Genomic DNA, 18181 nt, shown 5'->3' with positions numbered 1-18181 from the left:
GAGATAGGGGGCCGCGATCAGCCAATCAGAGTTCGGCGTTCTGACGTCACCGCTACTTCCTTTCTTATGCGCAGAAGACGAAAATGAGCCCACTTGCGAGGCGTATTAGTTATGAAGCATGTTACAATGCCTCTATCTGTCGGCCAAAGGAGACACCCTAACGGAGCTGCGGGTCGAACCGCCACCTACACCGTCTTCCAAGGAGCGGCCATTCCCTATACATGGTGGAGGCTAAGCAGTAACTACACTACCCCCTTCAAGTCACTGTAATTGTGCTTTAAAGACGATCACTATCTTGGTTGACGGTTCCTCACCGTTTTTCTTTTCTCCGAAGTGAGGACCTTCATGTTGACAAATAACAGAGTGGCATACGAAACAGCAAATAATAGATATTAAAAACTCTCGTGTGGTAGCTTTTCTTTTTTTTTTTCTTTCTCGGGAATGTTTAATGCCGCCCTTCGATTGCGCCTGAGAATAAAAATGCCCTTTGAGGTGAGGCCCGGTGTCCTCCTCAAGCGCACCCAGTTTGAGACTACAGCTAGCGTTCCTTTTATCGGGAAGGCAATCGCACACACACAGTAGAACGTCGTCGATACATCTTTCAGTGGACTGCAGTGGAGACGTGCATTTTCTGGGCAAACATAACAACCGATAAAACTTCAGGGGTTATGCGGATGAGGCAGTAGTTAATTCTCCCACACCTATTTATTTTACTTGGGCTTCCTTGTCTGTAGAGATCTTCCGCATTTATTCAAATAACGGCCATACTTTTCATCTGAACTGTAATGGAAAATTAGTGGGCACCGAGCTATAATTGTAATCATAGAATATGGACCTACGAGAGTAATAAAAATATCAGAGCCCTTTAAGCTACCCCAAGTGCTCTCTCGGCTCAGCAGCGGCTCCTTCCATGCCGGTGTAATGCGGGGAAGCTCTATGTGCACGCCCCGGTGCAAAAAAGCATTGAGGAAAGGTAGGAAATTGAAATTGAAAATTGAAAGGGAGGGATTGGGCCAGTTGGTAGACATTGTAAATGACGGGGGTGAAGAGCTCAAAGAAGGCGGATAAAGAGAAGACACAGACACCGTAAAATACTGCTGCACTTGCAACTAAAGTTTAAGTTGAGGTGCAGGTAAAAAAACGGTAGTATTGTGCTGAAAATGTGATTTCTGATGTAGTGTGTTTTACTATCCTTAGATCTTCATATTTTATGTATAAAGACATAAGGACAGAAAATGGTGGTGATTTTAGTCCGATACGCATTTGAAGACCTCCTTGCGACCCAGAAAGGCATAAATATGAGCCATGTACACGTGCGCGGTTCTTGAAGTTGTAACGTCGCCTGCCATCTTGATTATTTCAAGAACTAGGCTTAGCAATCTTCTCTCTATCAATATTTTTTGTAGCTTTAATTGCTCACTAAAAATAATACCCAAAAATTATTAAGGCAAAAGCCTTATATGTCTCATTGTTCAGTCAACCTTCAAAGTCCTTGAGCGAAAACACGTCGGCAACACGAAAGGTACCAAAACATTGACGTGCCCATTCAGGCAAATTAGTAGCAATGAAATTAAGAAGGATGACAAAGTGAATTAAGAGGAATTTTTAAAGAGAAGTAAGAGTAATCAATGGGAATTAAGAAGGACTATAGAGTGAATTAAGAGGAGTCAAAGTGAATTAAGAGGAATCAGAGTGAATTAAGAGGAATTAAAGTGAATTAAGAGGGACTAAAGAGAAGTAGGAGGACTATGAGGAATTGTATGTGTGAAATCTGGAAATAACAAAAGAAAGAAATGAACAGAATGTCAAAAGACAGATTGTGAAACTAAGTAAATCATTTAAACGTAAACATTTTCGACAGTGGTCTGTCAGGTTAGGAAGAAATTAACAGTTTTTGCGAACTCTAACCAAAGTTTTATTAAAAACACATAAACCCGACGTTTCGGGACCCGCTCGGTCCCTTGGTCACTGGTGACTGTACGTGGGGGCGCGGTGGGGAAGGTTGCCCAGGTGGTTGGCCTTGCTAATTGGCTTAACCCAGAAGGCGTGATAGGTATTGGGGGGGGGGGGGGCGGGGGCGGAGGAGGGGCGTGGTGTGGTAGGTTGCCCAGGCGTTCGGTCTTGTTAAGGCTTACCCCAAAGGGCGCGAAGTCCAGACATGTACGCGCTTGGGAGAGTGCCCTTGGACCAGTTCACATTCTTACTCGTTGTTTGGATAGACCAGGACTCTAGATGAAGGCGTTTCCTCCAATGTCCTTCGGTGGCCACGATCTGGGTCTCATCGAGGGAGAAAGAGTGCCCGTTTTTTGCTCGTGTGCTGGCAGAGCACGCTTTCATTGCCTTCATCTAGAGTCCTGGTTTATCCAAACGACGAGTAAGAACGTGAACCGGTCCAAGGGCACTCTCCCGAGCGCGTGCGTGTCTGGACTTCGCGCCCTCTGGGGTATGCCTTAGCAAGGCCAAACGCCTGGGCAACCTTCCACACCGCGCCCCCTCCCTCGCACCCCCCCCCCCCCCCCCAATACCTATCGCGCCCTCTGGGTTAAGCCTTAGCAAGGCCAACCACCTGGGCAACCTTCCCCACCGTGCCCCTACCTACAGTCACCTGTGACCAAGGGACCGAGCGGGTCCCGAAACGTCGGGTTTATGCGTTTTTAATAAAACTTTGGTTAGAGTCCGCAAAAACTATGTTAAGTAAATTATGTGTCTGTCTTTAATGCATTGGCGCTTGGGCTTTCGCCTTCAAGTCGTCTTAGGGATAACGTAAGAGACCCTGTGAATTTTTTTTTTCACGCTGCGAAGGAGTGTTGCTTACGCATCGAATGATAATATTCAAACATATGTTTCTCCGTTTGTAATTTTGAGGCATCAAAGGGGACTGGGTGGCCCAATACGTGGCACATGCCACTTTGGAGAGTAGTTTCTGGAATTAACAGCTGGGAAGGCAAACGCAACAGCAAAAAATTAACAGGACCGGCGTTCATGAACGTAACTGCTGGAAAAACATTAACAGAGACCATATCAACGAGGTTTTACTGCATGAGTGCACACATGTTGCAGGCGAGCATGTGGCACCGTTACGGCAGCGGAAGAAACTAAGGATTCCTCCGACTTTGGCAAGTTTTCCGCTCGCGTATTCAAGTTTCCAGTTCGGTGTCTCTGGTCTGAGGGTGTCGGCATCATAAGCAGGGGGCCACCAATGCACTGATTCATACAAATTTTCGCCTTTCCACGGTCCCACCATAAACGCGTATGAATGCCCCGAATGGCACGTGCAGTGGCGCCATCGGCTGGGGCTGTCGCCAGCCAGCAGAGGGGGTCCCATGCCTGGGGAAGGCCTGGCATACAGCGCCTTCTGCACCTTTTTCCGGAGGCTACCAGACTGTAAGTGGTGCCCTCTCTGTCGACAGTCCCTTCACAAAGTTAGGTTCTCACGATAGCCAGTCGTAGGGATCTTTTTTGTGGCAGTCCTTTGCACGAGGATTTTTGGTATGAACCGACATCTGAGCGTATTTATTGCTGGTGCTGTTGAAACTGTTTGAAAAGCGTTCCATTACCTTTGGATTCCTGAACTTTCCTTGGCGTCTTGAGTTTACGCCAAGGGGTGATTGCATAGGCACCTTGCTGCGCCCGTCGTGCTGCACCTATTTGTTTTATTCATTTATTGTTCCCTTAGGGTCCGAAGGCATTACAGAGGGGAAGAGCAAAAATATAGTAATACAACTAAAAACAGGAACAAGTTCGGATAAAAAACAAAATGCAGTTTTATACACACTCGTCCAGAATATAATTACTTAACGCAGATTTAGAATGCTCCGAGTCCGTGATGGGAGTAATTGAACCGTGAAGGTCGTTCCAGTCTTGGGAGGTACGAAAAAGGAAAAATGAGTGGAATGTAGTCGTGCTAGCGCTTGGGATATCAATCTTGCATTGATTATCAAGCCGTCAGGAAATGTAAAACGGGCATGCGATAGATTTGTCTCGTAGTATAGTATTACGAAAATAAATTTTGTAAAATAAGGAGGGGCGTGAAATTTTATGACATAGAAATAAGGGGGGAGGATAAGGTTGATTCAGTGATGGAAGTGCTGCGCCATTTGCACCAAATTGCGCCATGAACGAAAGTCTGCTACATCTTGCGCCAAAGCGCCATTTTTGCTAAAAATTGTGCCACAGCTGCATCAAAGTGGTCCTATACAAAGCACAAAATAAAGAAAGAAATATTATTGGTCGATTTTATTATTCAGATAGGTTGAAGGTAATGAAAATGGTACAAATAACAAAATGGGATATAACAAACTAATGGATATAACAAAGCAATTATAATTCCCCTTGCTTGTTAATAGTGGGAAGAAATGGACATTGGCTATAACAAACTAATGGTTATAACGAAATAATTACGACCGCTCCTTCAACTTTGTTATAACGAGGTTTTACTGTATTTCACAGCGTCTACCCTACCCGTTGTATAGTTTGTTTCATCTTAAGTAAGAGCACAGTTGAAGGCTCAAACACATACTATCAGAAAGACATGAAAGTGCAAGTCTAGGGGCATTCGCTGCTCTTGGTTGGTTTAGCCAATGAAAGAGTATGCACGGATAAATGACGAATGCCATGATGTCGCGCCTTTGACGCTCCTTGAATTGTCCCATTGGTTGGTGGCGTCGCCCGTGTTTTAAGAGAGGTTGCTTGTCAACCGCACTGGCCCTGTCATCGTCTGAATCTCCAGACAATGTCTTTGATGTAGGGAGCTAAGAGTCGCGACAAAAAGAGGTGCAAAATAATGGGATAGCGACTACTATAACAAGACAGAACCAAGGGTTTTTACTCCTAATGATGTCACTTGATTGTCGTGTTTGCCACATGCCTTCGATCCGTGGCTGCAGAGTGCCATGGCACTTGCGCTGCTCGCATCTGCCTTCACGGTCTCGCACCAGCGTGCACGCATCGAGCTTCACCGCTTTGCACCGGAGTGCTAGGAGCAGCGGCCGACGTGGGGGAGCGCATGGATTAGCACTATTGGCTTGAAAATGACGCTCAGTACTATTACAGATCGACCTTCTTTGGTATTGACTGTAGACTGACCTCTAGATTAAAAAAAAAACTAACGAGAAAGGAGAGAAAAAAACGTGGGTCATTTTTGGTTTCCGTACTTTATAAACTGCATTCGTTTCTTTTCCAATCTAAAAAACTGAACAAAAACTTTTTTTATAAATAATTGAAACGGTTCGCGCCACTTATATTTTGTATTTCGAGAAAAAATAAGCTTTTAGCGGCTCTGACCAGTAGTAAGCCCAAGACATAAGACGTCACATATTGCGCGCCTTCGGCACTGCGGGTTGCCCCCGTAGATGGAAGGGGTTTCCGCGTCGTTTGGTTAAAATATGATGCACTGATATTTAGTTACTCTCTCCGTGCCCGCTGGCTTGCCCAAACCCCAGGAGATGTGGAAACCGCAAAAAAGGTGCACGCTTAAATATGATTGAGGGCCCCTTTAAAGAAACGGGTGCTAGCGAAAAATTACTCGTAAGGTAACCAAGCTGCGATTAGCATTGGATGCGATGTACTGAATACAGTCGAAGCTTGTTAATTCGACTCTGACGGTTCCTCAAAAATAGATCGAATTATTGAATATCGATCAAAAACGAGTAACGACGTACGTCACGAGAAGCGGCGAAAAGCCAACCGTGACGACGGAGTTTTATTTCGAAAAAAACGCTGATATTTTCTGCTGCCGCATTCCTGTCAGACGCTTCGCAAAAACAAAATTCCGCTTATCCTCAATCTGCGGCCACAGTGTCCCGTCGGTGTCTTCAAACGTTGCGAAGTTCGAGAGTACATCGAGCGCAGCGGATGCTTCGGCAGGAGATGGGCGTGGCAGCGGCTCTTCGGCGTCACTCTCGCAGCTGTCATCCTCCTGACCCTCGGGACGCTGAACCGATGCGATGATTTCGTCGTCAGTCAATTGACCGCACACAAGCACTCCATCATCTATCGCAACGTAATCATTGAAACTAACGTTTTCGGGTAGAGCGGACATTAGAGCACTGCACTCTTTGTCAAAGTTTTCATCTTCAATTGTGGTTGCCGATGTTGTAACCGATGCAGTTGCCGATGTAGTAGCCAATGCAGTTGCCGATGTAGACGTAGTAGCCGATGCAGTCGTCGAACTCGCGGTATTTCCATCACACGAGAAACCACAGTGACGAAAGCAGTTCGCGATAACCTGGCTTGGCATGTCCGTCCAAGCTTTAACAAGCATAAGAATCGCCGCCAACTGAGTGACTTCATAGCGCTTACCCTGGTCCAGACAAAGCAATATTCTTGCCATGAGATGCTTGCGGTACAAGCCTTTCAGGTGTTTGATTATTCCTTGATCCATTGGTTGCAAGAGTGAGGTGGTTGCGGGTGGAAGGAAAATCAGGCGGATCATAGACAGCTCCGGCATTTTTGTGTGCGCACTGCAGTTGTCCGCTACTAACACGACCTTTCGCCCCTTGGACGCGAACTGGCGGTTCAATTTTTGAAGCCAATCTTGAAAGATCTCACGTGTCATCCACGCTTTTTTGTTGGAACGGCAGTCCGTTGGAAGCGGCGGGATGTTCCAAAAGCATTGTGGCGTCTTGGATTTCCCGATCACCAAAAGAGGCAAATGTTCCGTGCCTGTCATGTTGGCTGCCACGAGCACGGTCACCCGCTCTTTACTACGTTTTCCCCCAGTGCAAGGATCCCCTTTGAACGTTATCGTTTTGTCGGGGAGAGCTTTGAAAAACAACGCCGTTTCGTCACAATTGAATATGTCCTCGGGCGCATACTCCGCAAGAATACGTGCGAGCTCCGACGTCTTCCAGTTTTCACACAAATCTTCATCCACATCGGCTCTTTTACCACACACGGGCTTAAAAATAAGAGAGTGCCTCTCCCTGAATCTTGCGAGCCATCCCTCGGAAGCAGTGTTGCGGAATGGGCATCCCCATTCCATTCCAATTCCATTCCGGGGAATTAGAGTTTTCGATAATTCCATTCCTTTCAACTCCTAGGAATGGGGACACTGGGCCCATTCCCACTCCTGGAATGGCTGAATCGTTCCATTCCATTCCTCTAATTCCTAAACATTAAAAGTGTCACTTGTCAGCTGCATTACGTTGCAGGGTTGGGCAGAAATATTCAAAAATGTATTTGGAAATACGAATACTGGGATAGATGAAAATAGCTGCTAAGATACTGATACTCAAGTCCCAAATATATCTGTAAAAATGTATTGCGATACATATCGAAAATACATTTTAAAAATAGGCAAAAAGTCTTTGGAATTACAAGTACAATACATGTTAGGGGGGCAGAAATATAAATACTGATAATGCAATACACTTTTCAAATTTCTTTGAGGCGCCAACTGAGATGAGGCTTTAAGTTTAAAGTAAAAGTTTTTTTTGTTTTTGTTTTTGGTCCCGAAATTACTTTCCCGCAGGCTTGGCACTTCGCCTTGAAGGTAGTGGTTCCGGACGAAGAGTCCTCAATGGGTTTAAAGAACGTTCCATCAAGGATTGACCGCGGTCCCTTCCCTGGCATCCTGTCTGACTGACCAGTGATGCGAAAAGACTTCGACCTCTAAATAAATTCCATCAAAACATCACCACTTCCCTGTCCAATAAGGGCATCCCCTGTCAGCACTGATCACATGACGTCACGGTGGGATGAACTAGTATTCTTGAATCTGTAGGTGTTGCCTTGAAGATGAAACTGCTGTATGAAAGGACAATACGTACGTTCATTGTAAGTGACCTCGTTGAAGACCATGCAGGTAGTTGCATTTGGAATTTTAGAGAAAAGTGGACCACCTGAAGCATCCTGAAGCACATGTCTTATCTTCTGTTACGGTTGTTGAAAAACCGATACGGTGGCATCCCTGTTGTGACAGTCCTTCCTGCCGACTCTCCGCCTCCAACGCATGAATGGCAGTCTTCAAGTTTCGCCTAGCATCATTCAAACAGAGACCTCGCGGATTGCGACCTGAGATGGCCGGCACAGGTGCCAGCTCTCTGAGAAACAGCGCGCTCGAGACGAATCGCAGGTGCACAAAGTCTGGGTCCGCACAGCGAGGCCACGTCTGGCCTCCTTCCTGGGTATCGGATCACCAGAGCAGCGGGTCACGTTCAGGTCGGCTGATGACGTACCCTTGAGCCGTGTAATATTACAGGCGCAGACGCATTCGGATATGTGTTGAACTTCACTGGTGAAAGGCGCCACCAATGCCCCCCCCCCCCTCCCCCCTGATTTGACGCTTGTTTTTTGTATTGCATTTTTTTTTGCGTATAAGTTTGTTAGGGCCTTACGCGGGTTCGCAGTTTCCCGCTCATTTTATTTCTGAAGAACCAACTCCCTGACAGGCTCGGTATAGCTGAACGTAAAAAAAAACAAAATAAAAAAAATATAAAGAGCCGGGCCCATTCCATTCCCATTTCATTCCGGGCAAAAGGCATCTAATTCCATTCCAATTCCATTCCCCTGAACGTTGCCGCCATTCCATTCCCATTCCGTTCCGGGGTCGCGAAAATGCGGAATAATTCCGGGAATCATTCCAACTCCGGAGTGGGAACTCCGCAACACTGCTCGGAAGCACGGAATCCGTCGATGCCCAAACGTTCGCTGAACTGTTGAGCCTTTGCACGAATCATGTCTCAAGTCATCGGAAGGTTGTGCGTTCTTACTTCTGTCACCCATTTGTAAACGGCTTCTTCGAGTTCTGGATCGGCTGCACTGCGAAGGCATTTTCTTGAATTCACAAATTGCTCTTCTTCAAAAGCTTTCATGATTGCTGCTTCATTCCTAATGTAGGTAGCAAGCGTGCTTTTCTTGAGGTCATACTTTTCGGCAATTTCTTTTCTGGACAATTTTCCCTCCCTAACTTCGTTGAGTATGTGAACTATTGTTTTTAAATCATTCGAAGAGTACTTTCCTCGCTTTTCTTTCGACATTTTCCGGTATGAGCGTTAAACGCCGTGCACTCCAAAGAACAGAAACCAGAAACCGCGTGACAGCACGGTCCCTCTTCATCGCTCGCTCATTTTTCTCCAGTCTCCTTCTCCATCCTCCCGACGTTCTTTCTCACTTCATCGCTCACTCATTTCCCTCCCGTTGCTCCCGTCTCCTTCCGCGCGCCTCCCCACGTGATCGGGCCGGTGCGCTCTGACTGGGTCTTATCTCGACTAATCAAATCGGCCCTTTCTCCGGCGCGAGGCGCCGGCGAGAGGGCACCTGTCTGCGCGGGCGCTCTTTCGCGGAGCGCGCCCCGGCTCGAGGCGCCGGAGGTGCCGTCGAGCATCGCGCGTCTGTGGAGGTGTCGCAATCAGGCGCGGGCTCGCTGCAATGGCTGTTTGCCAATATGGGTAGGGACGCGTGTTGTGTTCTGAGGCGCCGTTTTAACCTTTAAACTTATAGTGTTAGCTTAAAAAATATTTCCCGGTTACGAAGATGCTGGCTCCCGGGACGAATTATGGGGTTGGGGATATTTATCAGATCGAAATACCGGGGTTTTCTGCCTATCGAAGCCTGTACATTTCTGATGGTGCTAAACGGAAAGATCGAATTAACGCGATGATCGAAATGACGGGAGTCGAAATAACGAGCTTTGACTGTACGAGTCTTCCAGACAACGTTGAAAGTTAAGTTACATCCAAAATATTTTTAGGATGTAACAGCTTCTAAGTTAGCTTGGTTAAGAAGGTAATTAGGATTTTCATATGAGTGATGGAACACACGCATAGATTTATATCTGTTAGAATTAAGGCTCATAAACCACAAAATCATACCACTGGACAAGTTCTTTTTTTTCTTTTATTTGCGCAAACAAGTATTATTGATAGCGATTCGCAAATTAGCCCGAATGTATGGCGGTGGACAGTGCATGGTGCACCTGACTCTTGGGGGTGGCGGCAGTTCTTGTAAGAGCCACTCCGGAGAGCTGGAACAGCCTGCTTCACTCACTCCCTGCACTTCTTTTCACAGTTTTTCGCATGATTCACGGTCACACATCGTTCCATTGAGTGTCCATATCATGCTGGGGCACCAGCTATGTTTTTTTGTATTGACACGCGTGATCCGGGTAGTTTCGGTTTTCGGCGCCCGTTTATGGCCGTTCTTCATCCAAAAGCGACCAACAACTGCGCTGCTGGATGCGAGTTTGGCCCCTCGGAGTGGGTGGTGCTCCAGTGGAGTCTGCATCGGCGGGGGATCTTAACTGTGACGGCAAACGAAGAGGCTTCTGCAGGCCGAAATCTGGATAGGTGGGGATGCCTTCCGCAGTTAGAGGTCGGGATTGCAACATACGCCACAGAACTTGCAAAGTGCGAGATTTCGTTGGACGACGCTGACGATGTGCTTTGAGAACATAGGAGTGATGACGGCGGGAAGGACATCACTAGTGCGAATGAATGATAGTTTCTAGTCACGGACAGAGTGAGAACGACAGGGAGTAACTTCAGTTGTCCTGCCTCCAGTGTGAACTTCCTAGTTTCGATAATGCCTGGGCATCTCGTGTGCCTCGCGCATGCTGGAGGCTGGGCTTTTGAAAGAGATACCCTGCCATTCTCACGTGTTCGCCGTAAAATGCGCCTCTAAAAATTTTTTTTTTTTTATGGGTTATGTGGGGCAGTTGACTTATAATCGAGTTGACTTCCAATCGTATAAATACGGTAGTCTGAGAGCCCACGGCCTACTCCTTCACTGTTGGCCTCGTTGCAGCGCTGCGTGAACGCATCAGCAAGTACGAGGACGACCACGGCGTGAAGCTGGCGGTGAAGAAGCTGTTCATCCTGCTGCCCTCGTCGTGCTACATCGACCCGCTGCTGGGGAGTGGGCAGGATGAGGACCTGGAGCCGACCACCTCCATTGAGGACGTCAACATCCCCCGGGCGGGCACCAAGGAGCGCATCTTCACCAACACCGTCTACAAGATCAGGAACGGGGACAAGGAACCGGTGCGTGCAAGGTCCCACGGCGCCGCTCGTCGCGCAGCTCGGAGCGCTCGGATTGAATTGGCACACCACAGAACCCTGGGAATCTGTGTCGAATCCCCACCCCCTACTGTTTCAATTGCTACAAACATCATACCGGCGTGCAATCGTGTATCGCCGCTGCATGATGCACCTTAGAGACTCCAGGCTAGCAGAGGTACTGCCCTGGCTAAATTTCTCATCTAGGGCGGAGACATGGGAGGCCCACCGAGGCCGACTGGCTTCACGCTGTCCGAACGTGAACGCTATACAATTACTCCTCTCTCTCTCTCTCTCTGTTACTTGTTTTCATGCCGAAGAGGCTGGGAATCGACGTTGATTCAAATTGCCTCAAGGGTGGGAAAATAAATTGATATGTATCTTAATCTTGCGGACAAAGTCGGAAGACGCAGAGTGTGCAGTGTGTTTTGAGCTACACTGGTCGTCTGTTTACGAGCATTCTGGAGCTTGGAAGTCACGCTAAATTTTTTCTTGCGTTTCGCTGAATTGAGCAAGGAAATACTCAATTCAGCAAAGTTCGAGCGAGACTCAAATCCACTAAATTTTGCACGTTACATTTTTGTATTACATTTCCACGTTACACTTTTTTGAGGACATTTCTTTACGCCAACCCAGCCCTAGATGCATTCTGTATAAAAACATGTGACTGTGTATTTCATGTTTCTTTTGTGTTTTAAGAATCTTATTGCCTTATATCATTCAAAATTGTCTCATATGTAAACTTCTTTTCAAATGCATCGTGATTGAATGAGAACTATATCCTGTATTCTTGCTGGCATTGTAATCCAATCATTTTATTTATGTGTTTTAGGCCTTGAAAATGCCTGTACTGTTATTATCTGTGTGAAGTAAACATCTTTCAGATACCTTTGTGCTGTTAAACTGAAGGGGTACAAAAGCATGGCCAGGGACCCCCGTAATTTTTCTGCCCCCTCTGCGAATTACATCTGCATAAATAAAAGTGAATTTGGTCAAAACCTTCAGAATTCCTGACTACGTGTGCCTTTAACAAATGCCTTTCTCAACACGTGTTTGGGAGGCCCAAATGCAGCGTTCTCTGCATTGTCGGTCACATTATCTGAAATGAGTCGACAATTTAAAAAGCAAGTTATGCTTATACTATGGTAAATATATTTGAAAAAGAGGATAAAGACACTTTGCCTTTCAGACTCTTTGATATCTCGTAAGTTTTTTGCGGTTTCTAGACTTCTAGACAGCCAGAGTGCGACAAGCGTTGATGACACCTGTTGCGTAAATAAGGTATTAGAGCGCAACAGCAGAGTTTCCGCACCAGAACTGAGCGAGAACCGCGGTTCAAGTTTCCGTACTTCGTCGGTAGAGACGATATAACATCGCCCTCGTAACATGCTTTGTTGGCGCAGTACTACTGCCTGGCGGAAGGTGCGACTCCCCTGCTGACGCTGCACGACATGCGGGTGCACAGCGAGCTGAGCGCCGAGCAGCAGCGGGAGCAGATGTTCATCTTCTATCACAAGCTGAAGGAGCTGCTGGAGAGACACCAGGCCTGCAGCGCAAACTTTCTGCTGGTGCCCTACTGCGGTGCGTACCGTGGCGTCCTTCTCGCATACAGTACAGTGTGCGACGCAGGTGTAGCCACCGACAGGAGGAGGGTGGCCTCAAGCGTGCATGCACAGCCAGGGCACGACGGCCGGGCACCTGGGAGAGACACCGCTCCTCTCGCCTTGTCAGTAACTAAAATGCAATCAAAACTTTCTTTTTTTTTTTCTTTTTTTTTTTTGCTCGGCCGGAAGGACGTTGTTGAAGCTACTTGCGCGTTACAATATCCCTAGCTCACTTCCTGTAAATGTCGAAATGAAAGGGAAAAGTAGCTTTCGGTGTGCTGCCCAGAAAGCTTAAAAACATTGTTCATCACTGGCCCGTTGCAGCGGAGAAGCTTCGCAGCTGTCATGCAACCATTGCGCATCCATTGCGCAATCGTCGCTTTCCCAAGTTACAGAAGGGAAGCCGCACCTTCTTCGAAGGAAGAGGTTTTGCCATGCCAGAGGCCATGGGTTGGTACACGGGTGGAAAGTAGTAGGTGACTTTGTGTTGACTCCGACCAAGGTTTGGGGGTAGCCTAAGAGCTGAGGTGCTCCTGTCTTACTCTTGCAAGGTCAGTGAGAGGAGGTTGCATCTGTGCACGAGTACTCCTGCCTCGAAACACGCTTTTTCTGAGTGCCAGGCTACAATCTCTGTTGTTCTCGTGCAAGTCTGTATGCTCTGAGCAAAGAGTGAAGAGACGTGTGTGCAGGAATAAGCTGTTGCTTGAGAGCTTGTCACAGAGTGGGGGAGAAATTCATCAAAAATAAAATTCTAACTCCAATATGAAAAACGAGAAATTACTTAAAAGAATAAAAACGCTAGATTCAGACAGGTGACAAGCGATAAATCCTCACCCGGTGTGCAGTCAACAAAGAGGTGACAGACCGCAGAGGTTAAAATAAAAACAATAAATTAGGCGATAAAATGCCACACGCGGCGACACATGTAAAGCTCTAACCCAACAGAACACGCATTCCTCCCGCAATACTGACGAAACTTTGGGCGGCGAGGCCACCAAGACAACAAACCGGACACAACTCCCAAAACACTGAACCAACGCACTGCTTGCAGCATGCATTGCAGCCAAGAACAAAGTTTGCCACTGCAAAGAAAAATGAAAGTTCCGGGAAAGGAAAGTCTCCACTGCTGGACCCAAAGTCCAGGGGAAAGCTCACACCAAGTCCGAAGACTCTCTGACGTCTTCGGTCCAACGGACAACAAAGGCTGGACTCGACCGGCGTGGTGGACCGGTTGCTCCATGGCCAACGCAGTCCAGCCCCGTACACACAAACACACCCTTCCCGAAAAAGCAAAAAAACCACGGTCGTAGTTGATTACACACACCACAGCGCACTATAGCAAACAACACTCACACCTTACACACGAAAAATAAAGCAAAATTCAAACAAACCACGCTGACTGACAACTTTTTTTATATAACTTTGTCTTCTTCAACCTCTAGCACCACCGAATTTCCCAAATCACGCGCACCGATCTCCTAGATGCCTAAAAATGTTTTCTCTTTTTCTGTCAGGTGTAAAGATGGTGTACTTATACAGTTGTTGTAGTTCCTGGCGATATGTTCTGCTTCGATAATTTCTCGAGTTAATTGGTTTCTGTTCCTACCTAAAATTGTACAGGATGGCAAGTGAACTTCGCACCCACAATCCCGGCAGTGTATGCCTAGATGCCCTCAGTTGGCTCTGGAGCTGTTGTTGTTGTGTTCCTGGAGCCTATCATTAAGGCATCGTCCGGTCTGACCAATGTACACTTTCCCGCACAAAAAGGGAAATGAGTACACCACTTCATCGGCACACTCAACGAACCTGTTCTGATGCTTTTTGGTACAGCATACTGTTCGGTGGAAATCAGGTGAGTTGACTTGTTTACACAAGTTGCCAAGCTTATTGGGAGCAGTAAAGACGACATTGATGTTGAACTTGTTGGCGATTTGCTTGATGCCATGGGAGAACCTGTGGAAGTATGGAAGCACGACAGGTCTCGTAGATCTTTCTCTGGCTCTTGGTGTGATATATGATCTCGTATTTTTTGTTTTCAAGATGCTCTCAGCAATCAATGTTAATAATGACGTGGGATATCCGGCGGATGTTAATCTGGAAATTTGGGCATCGAAGCTTATTGAAATAGAATGAACGGGTATTTCCGAAGACAATTTTCTACATCTACTCTCGGTTTATCTACACTCGACCTTATTACCTGGAAAGAAAAAACGTATCTACAGAAGAAAGGTGTTTGCATTGGGTCGTGCATTGCCCCAGTGCTAAGTGATCTCTATCTCGCCCACCAAGACAGACTCTTGAACAATTGGCTTGACTCCACCAGAGTTGCTAGAGTATTTCGGTACGTCGATGATTATTTGATCATTCTTGACGCCGAGAACAGTATTGTTCCAACCACTATTGCCGGTGTTCTATCTACTTTTAAAAACTGCCTAAAACCACTGGAAATTACTTATGAGCTTCCGGAAGAAAGATCAATCCGATTCCTCGATCTCCGGCTCAATTTACAACACACTCATATATGCTGGAAATATGAGCCAAGGAGTAAAAAACCAATTCTTCCGTACAATTCGGCACATTCTAAGCTAGTAAAAAGAGGAATCGTCAAATTATGTCTAAGTAACTCTCTTCAAAAATCTTGCGAGCATTCTATTTCAATAAGCTTCGATGCCAAAATTTCCAGATTAACATCCGCCGGATATCCCACGTCATTATTAACATCGATTGCTGAGAGCATCTTGAAAACAAAAAATACGAGATCATATATCACACCAAGAGCCAGAGAAAGATCTACGAGACCTGTCGTGCTTCCATACTTCCACAGGTTCTCCCATGGCATCAAGAAAATCGCCAACAAGTTCAACATCAATGTCGTCTTTACTGCTCCCAATAAGCTTGGCAACTTGTGTAAACAAGTCAACTCACCTGATTTCCACCGAACAGTATGCTGTACCAAAAAGCATCAGAACAGGTTCGTTGAGTGTGCCGATGAAGTGGTGTACTCATTTCCCCTTTCGTGCGGGAAAGTGTACATTGGTCAGACCGGACGATGCCTTAATGATAGGCTCCGGGAACACAACAACAACAGCTCCAGAGCCAACTCAGGGCATCTAGGCATACACTGCCGGGATTGTGCGTGCGAAGTTCACTTGCCATCCTGTACAATTTTAGGTAGGAACAGAAACCAATTAACTCGAGAAATTATTGAAGCAGAACATATCGCCAGGAACTATAACAACTGTATAAGTACACCATCTTTACACCTGACAAAAAAAGAGAAAACATTTTTAGGCATCTAGGAGATTGGTGCGCGTGATTCGGAAAATTCGGTGGTGCTAGAGTTTGAAGAAGACAAAGTTATATAAAAAGAGTTGTCAGTCAGCGCGGTTTGTTTGAATTTTGCTTTATTTTTCGTGTGTAAGGTGTGAGTGTTGTTTGCTATAGTGCGCTGTGGTGTGTAATCATGTGCAACCAACTCGCCCAAGCTGCTACGTTAACACGGTCGTAGGCACGCACGCACACTACTAAGGGCAAACGCCAAAAAAACAAAACTGAGGCAATTTTCCCAAAATATTCCAAAAACTTCAACTCGCGGGAACAGACGACAGGAGGAATGACCAGCCCACCTTCCCGGCCCATCCGGGGGGTCGCCGCCACTCCCACCGAATCCGTGGCTTTATAACCTACGGTTCCCCCAAAGTGTTTCACCACATCCCACTTAAAGTGGCAATACTGTGGACATTGCACACTCTTTCGCCAGATGACGTCACGGAGGTATCGCACTGTTGCCGGCCGCAACTCTGGCGGTGTCCCAGCAGCAGTGGCGGGTGTGGCAGACGCCTGTTTTGCTACAGGTTGCTTTCGAGCTCGACAGTCCACGGAAGCTTTGGCAGTCGGGAGTTGGGACACCACGACAACGGCGACACTCGCATTCGCTCGTGCTTCTTGCCGAAAGTTCTAAGGCCAACCGCCAAGATTGCCTTGTCCGACAGCACGACACTCCAGCTTTTGGGACGTCATACCTTGCCACTTCAGGACCACTTTCGATGCATGGGCGTACATTAAACGCACTAGTGGAAGATTCATTCCAGACACCGTTGTATTAACGAGATATTTTCATACCATTTAGACAAAAATAGTTGCTTATGTCTCTCAACATTGCTAGTTTGTTGGTAGTGTGCATCGACATATTGCGTTGAGGCATTACAAAGTGCTACACTGGAGGTCGTCAGCCGTGAAAGGACGAGAAATCGGTGCTCACCGTCGACCTATCGATGACTTAACTTACCGTTTCCCTCTGCAGATAAAAACCCTGACGGCTCTACGAAGAAAGTCTCTTCGGTTCTGAGGGAGGAGATCAGGCGTCATCTGACACTGATGGAAGCTTCTTCCAGTCTGACATCGAGCTAACATGTTTTTACAAAAAATTAAAATCCAAACAACCTTCCTGTGTTCCTGTTTTATCTCCATTCTTTATTCTCTGCATATATATAGGGTGGTCCAAGTCACCAGACTCGATCTAAAATGGACCATAAAATCGACGCCCGCACAGGTAGGTTTTTTCTTGTAAATTTACAAAGCATAGTTCTCTTTCTGTAAAAAATAAGGTCAAGAAACTTGCCAGGGTCTACGGCGGGCAGACGACAGGGGTTCAGTAGCGGGGTGTGTTTGGCGTTCGTATTGATAGATGGCGCTACCTCCTTATTGCGACCATTGTGGTCTATTAAAATGAACATAATCTTTTTGAAATGTACCTTCGGTTAAAAAATAAATGTGGACAATAAAATCAAAGTAAAAAAAACGCGTATGCATAACGGCGGCGCTTTTGCTGCCAACGGATTCTGTCTATGTGTCGTCTGCTTTCTTTCGCTGGTCCGCTGCACTTTCGGACGTAAAGCACTGAATAATACTCCCGACGCCATCTATCAATACAAACGCCAAACACACCCCGCTATTGAACACCTGTCGTCTGCGTCACTGCCAGCCGTAGACCCTGGAAGTTTCTTGGCCTTATTTTTTACAGAAAGAGAACTACGCTTTGTAATTTTACAAGAAAAAACCGACCTGTGAAATACACCTTTGACGAAAAGTTTTGATTGCTACATGCAGGCCTCTATTTTTACGATCCATTTTAGATCGAGCCTGGTGACTTGGACCACCCTATATATGAGGAAACGGAAAACTTGCTTTGACAGAATATACACCGATGATAAATGTTGGATTCCTTACTCATTTTCCTTTTATTCCACGTGCCCGGTGCTTTACTCCAGCGACACAGCGATACTTAAAATGGAAGTACAGGGTCACAGAAATCCTGAGGCTCGCGTTAAATCTTGCCAAAAAAATGGATGCCTTCACGTAGCAATTTCAAATTTTTGTTAAAGCTGTACTTTAGTGGTCGATTTCACTTTATGATCTGTTAAAGGGGCCCTGCAAGGAGTTTTTTACTGGTTTTTCATCTGCACCGAAGCTGAGCGTATTTAACGTAGTAACTTAAGAAAACTTCTCTGGAATTTTGCTTTATTTTAAAAGTTATAGGTGAATTAAAATTACAAGAACAAACAAAAAATAACCTCCTTCACG

At 46.3% G+C, this 18181-nt stretch overlaps 1 protein-coding gene across 2 annotated transcripts in view; it reads left to right on the top strand.

Annotated features, from left to right (window-relative positions):
• LOC8041761 (stimulator of interferon genes protein) overlaps positions 1–17051 on the top strand; it is a 60619-nt gene extending 43568 nt beyond the window's left edge. The window contains exons 5-8 of one of the 2 annotated variants that reach the window (XM_040219359.3): positions 3279–3384; positions 10744–10979; positions 12398–12575; positions 16902–17051. In XM_040219359.3, coding sequence (XP_040075293.1) covers positions 3279–3384; positions 10744–10979; positions 12398–12575; positions 16902–17008 — 627 coding nt within the window. In that variant the 3' untranslated portion in view covers positions 17009–17051. The remainder of the gene's footprint in view (positions 1–3278; positions 3385–10743; positions 10980–12397; positions 12576–16901) is intronic. The other variant, XM_040219358.3, reaches the window with a different exon arrangement.
• Positions 17052–18181: the final 1130 nt, after the last annotated feature.

This window comes from Ixodes scapularis, unplaced genomic scaffold (genome assembly GCF_016920785.2).
Source record: "Ixodes scapularis isolate PalLabHiFi unplaced genomic scaffold, ASM1692078v2 PGA_scaffold2__306_contigs__length_199485367, whole genome shotgun sequence".
Taxonomy (NCBI): domain Eukaryota; kingdom Metazoa; phylum Arthropoda; class Arachnida; order Ixodida; family Ixodidae; genus Ixodes; species Ixodes scapularis.
This window is presented reverse-complemented; position numbering and strand designations above follow the sequence as displayed.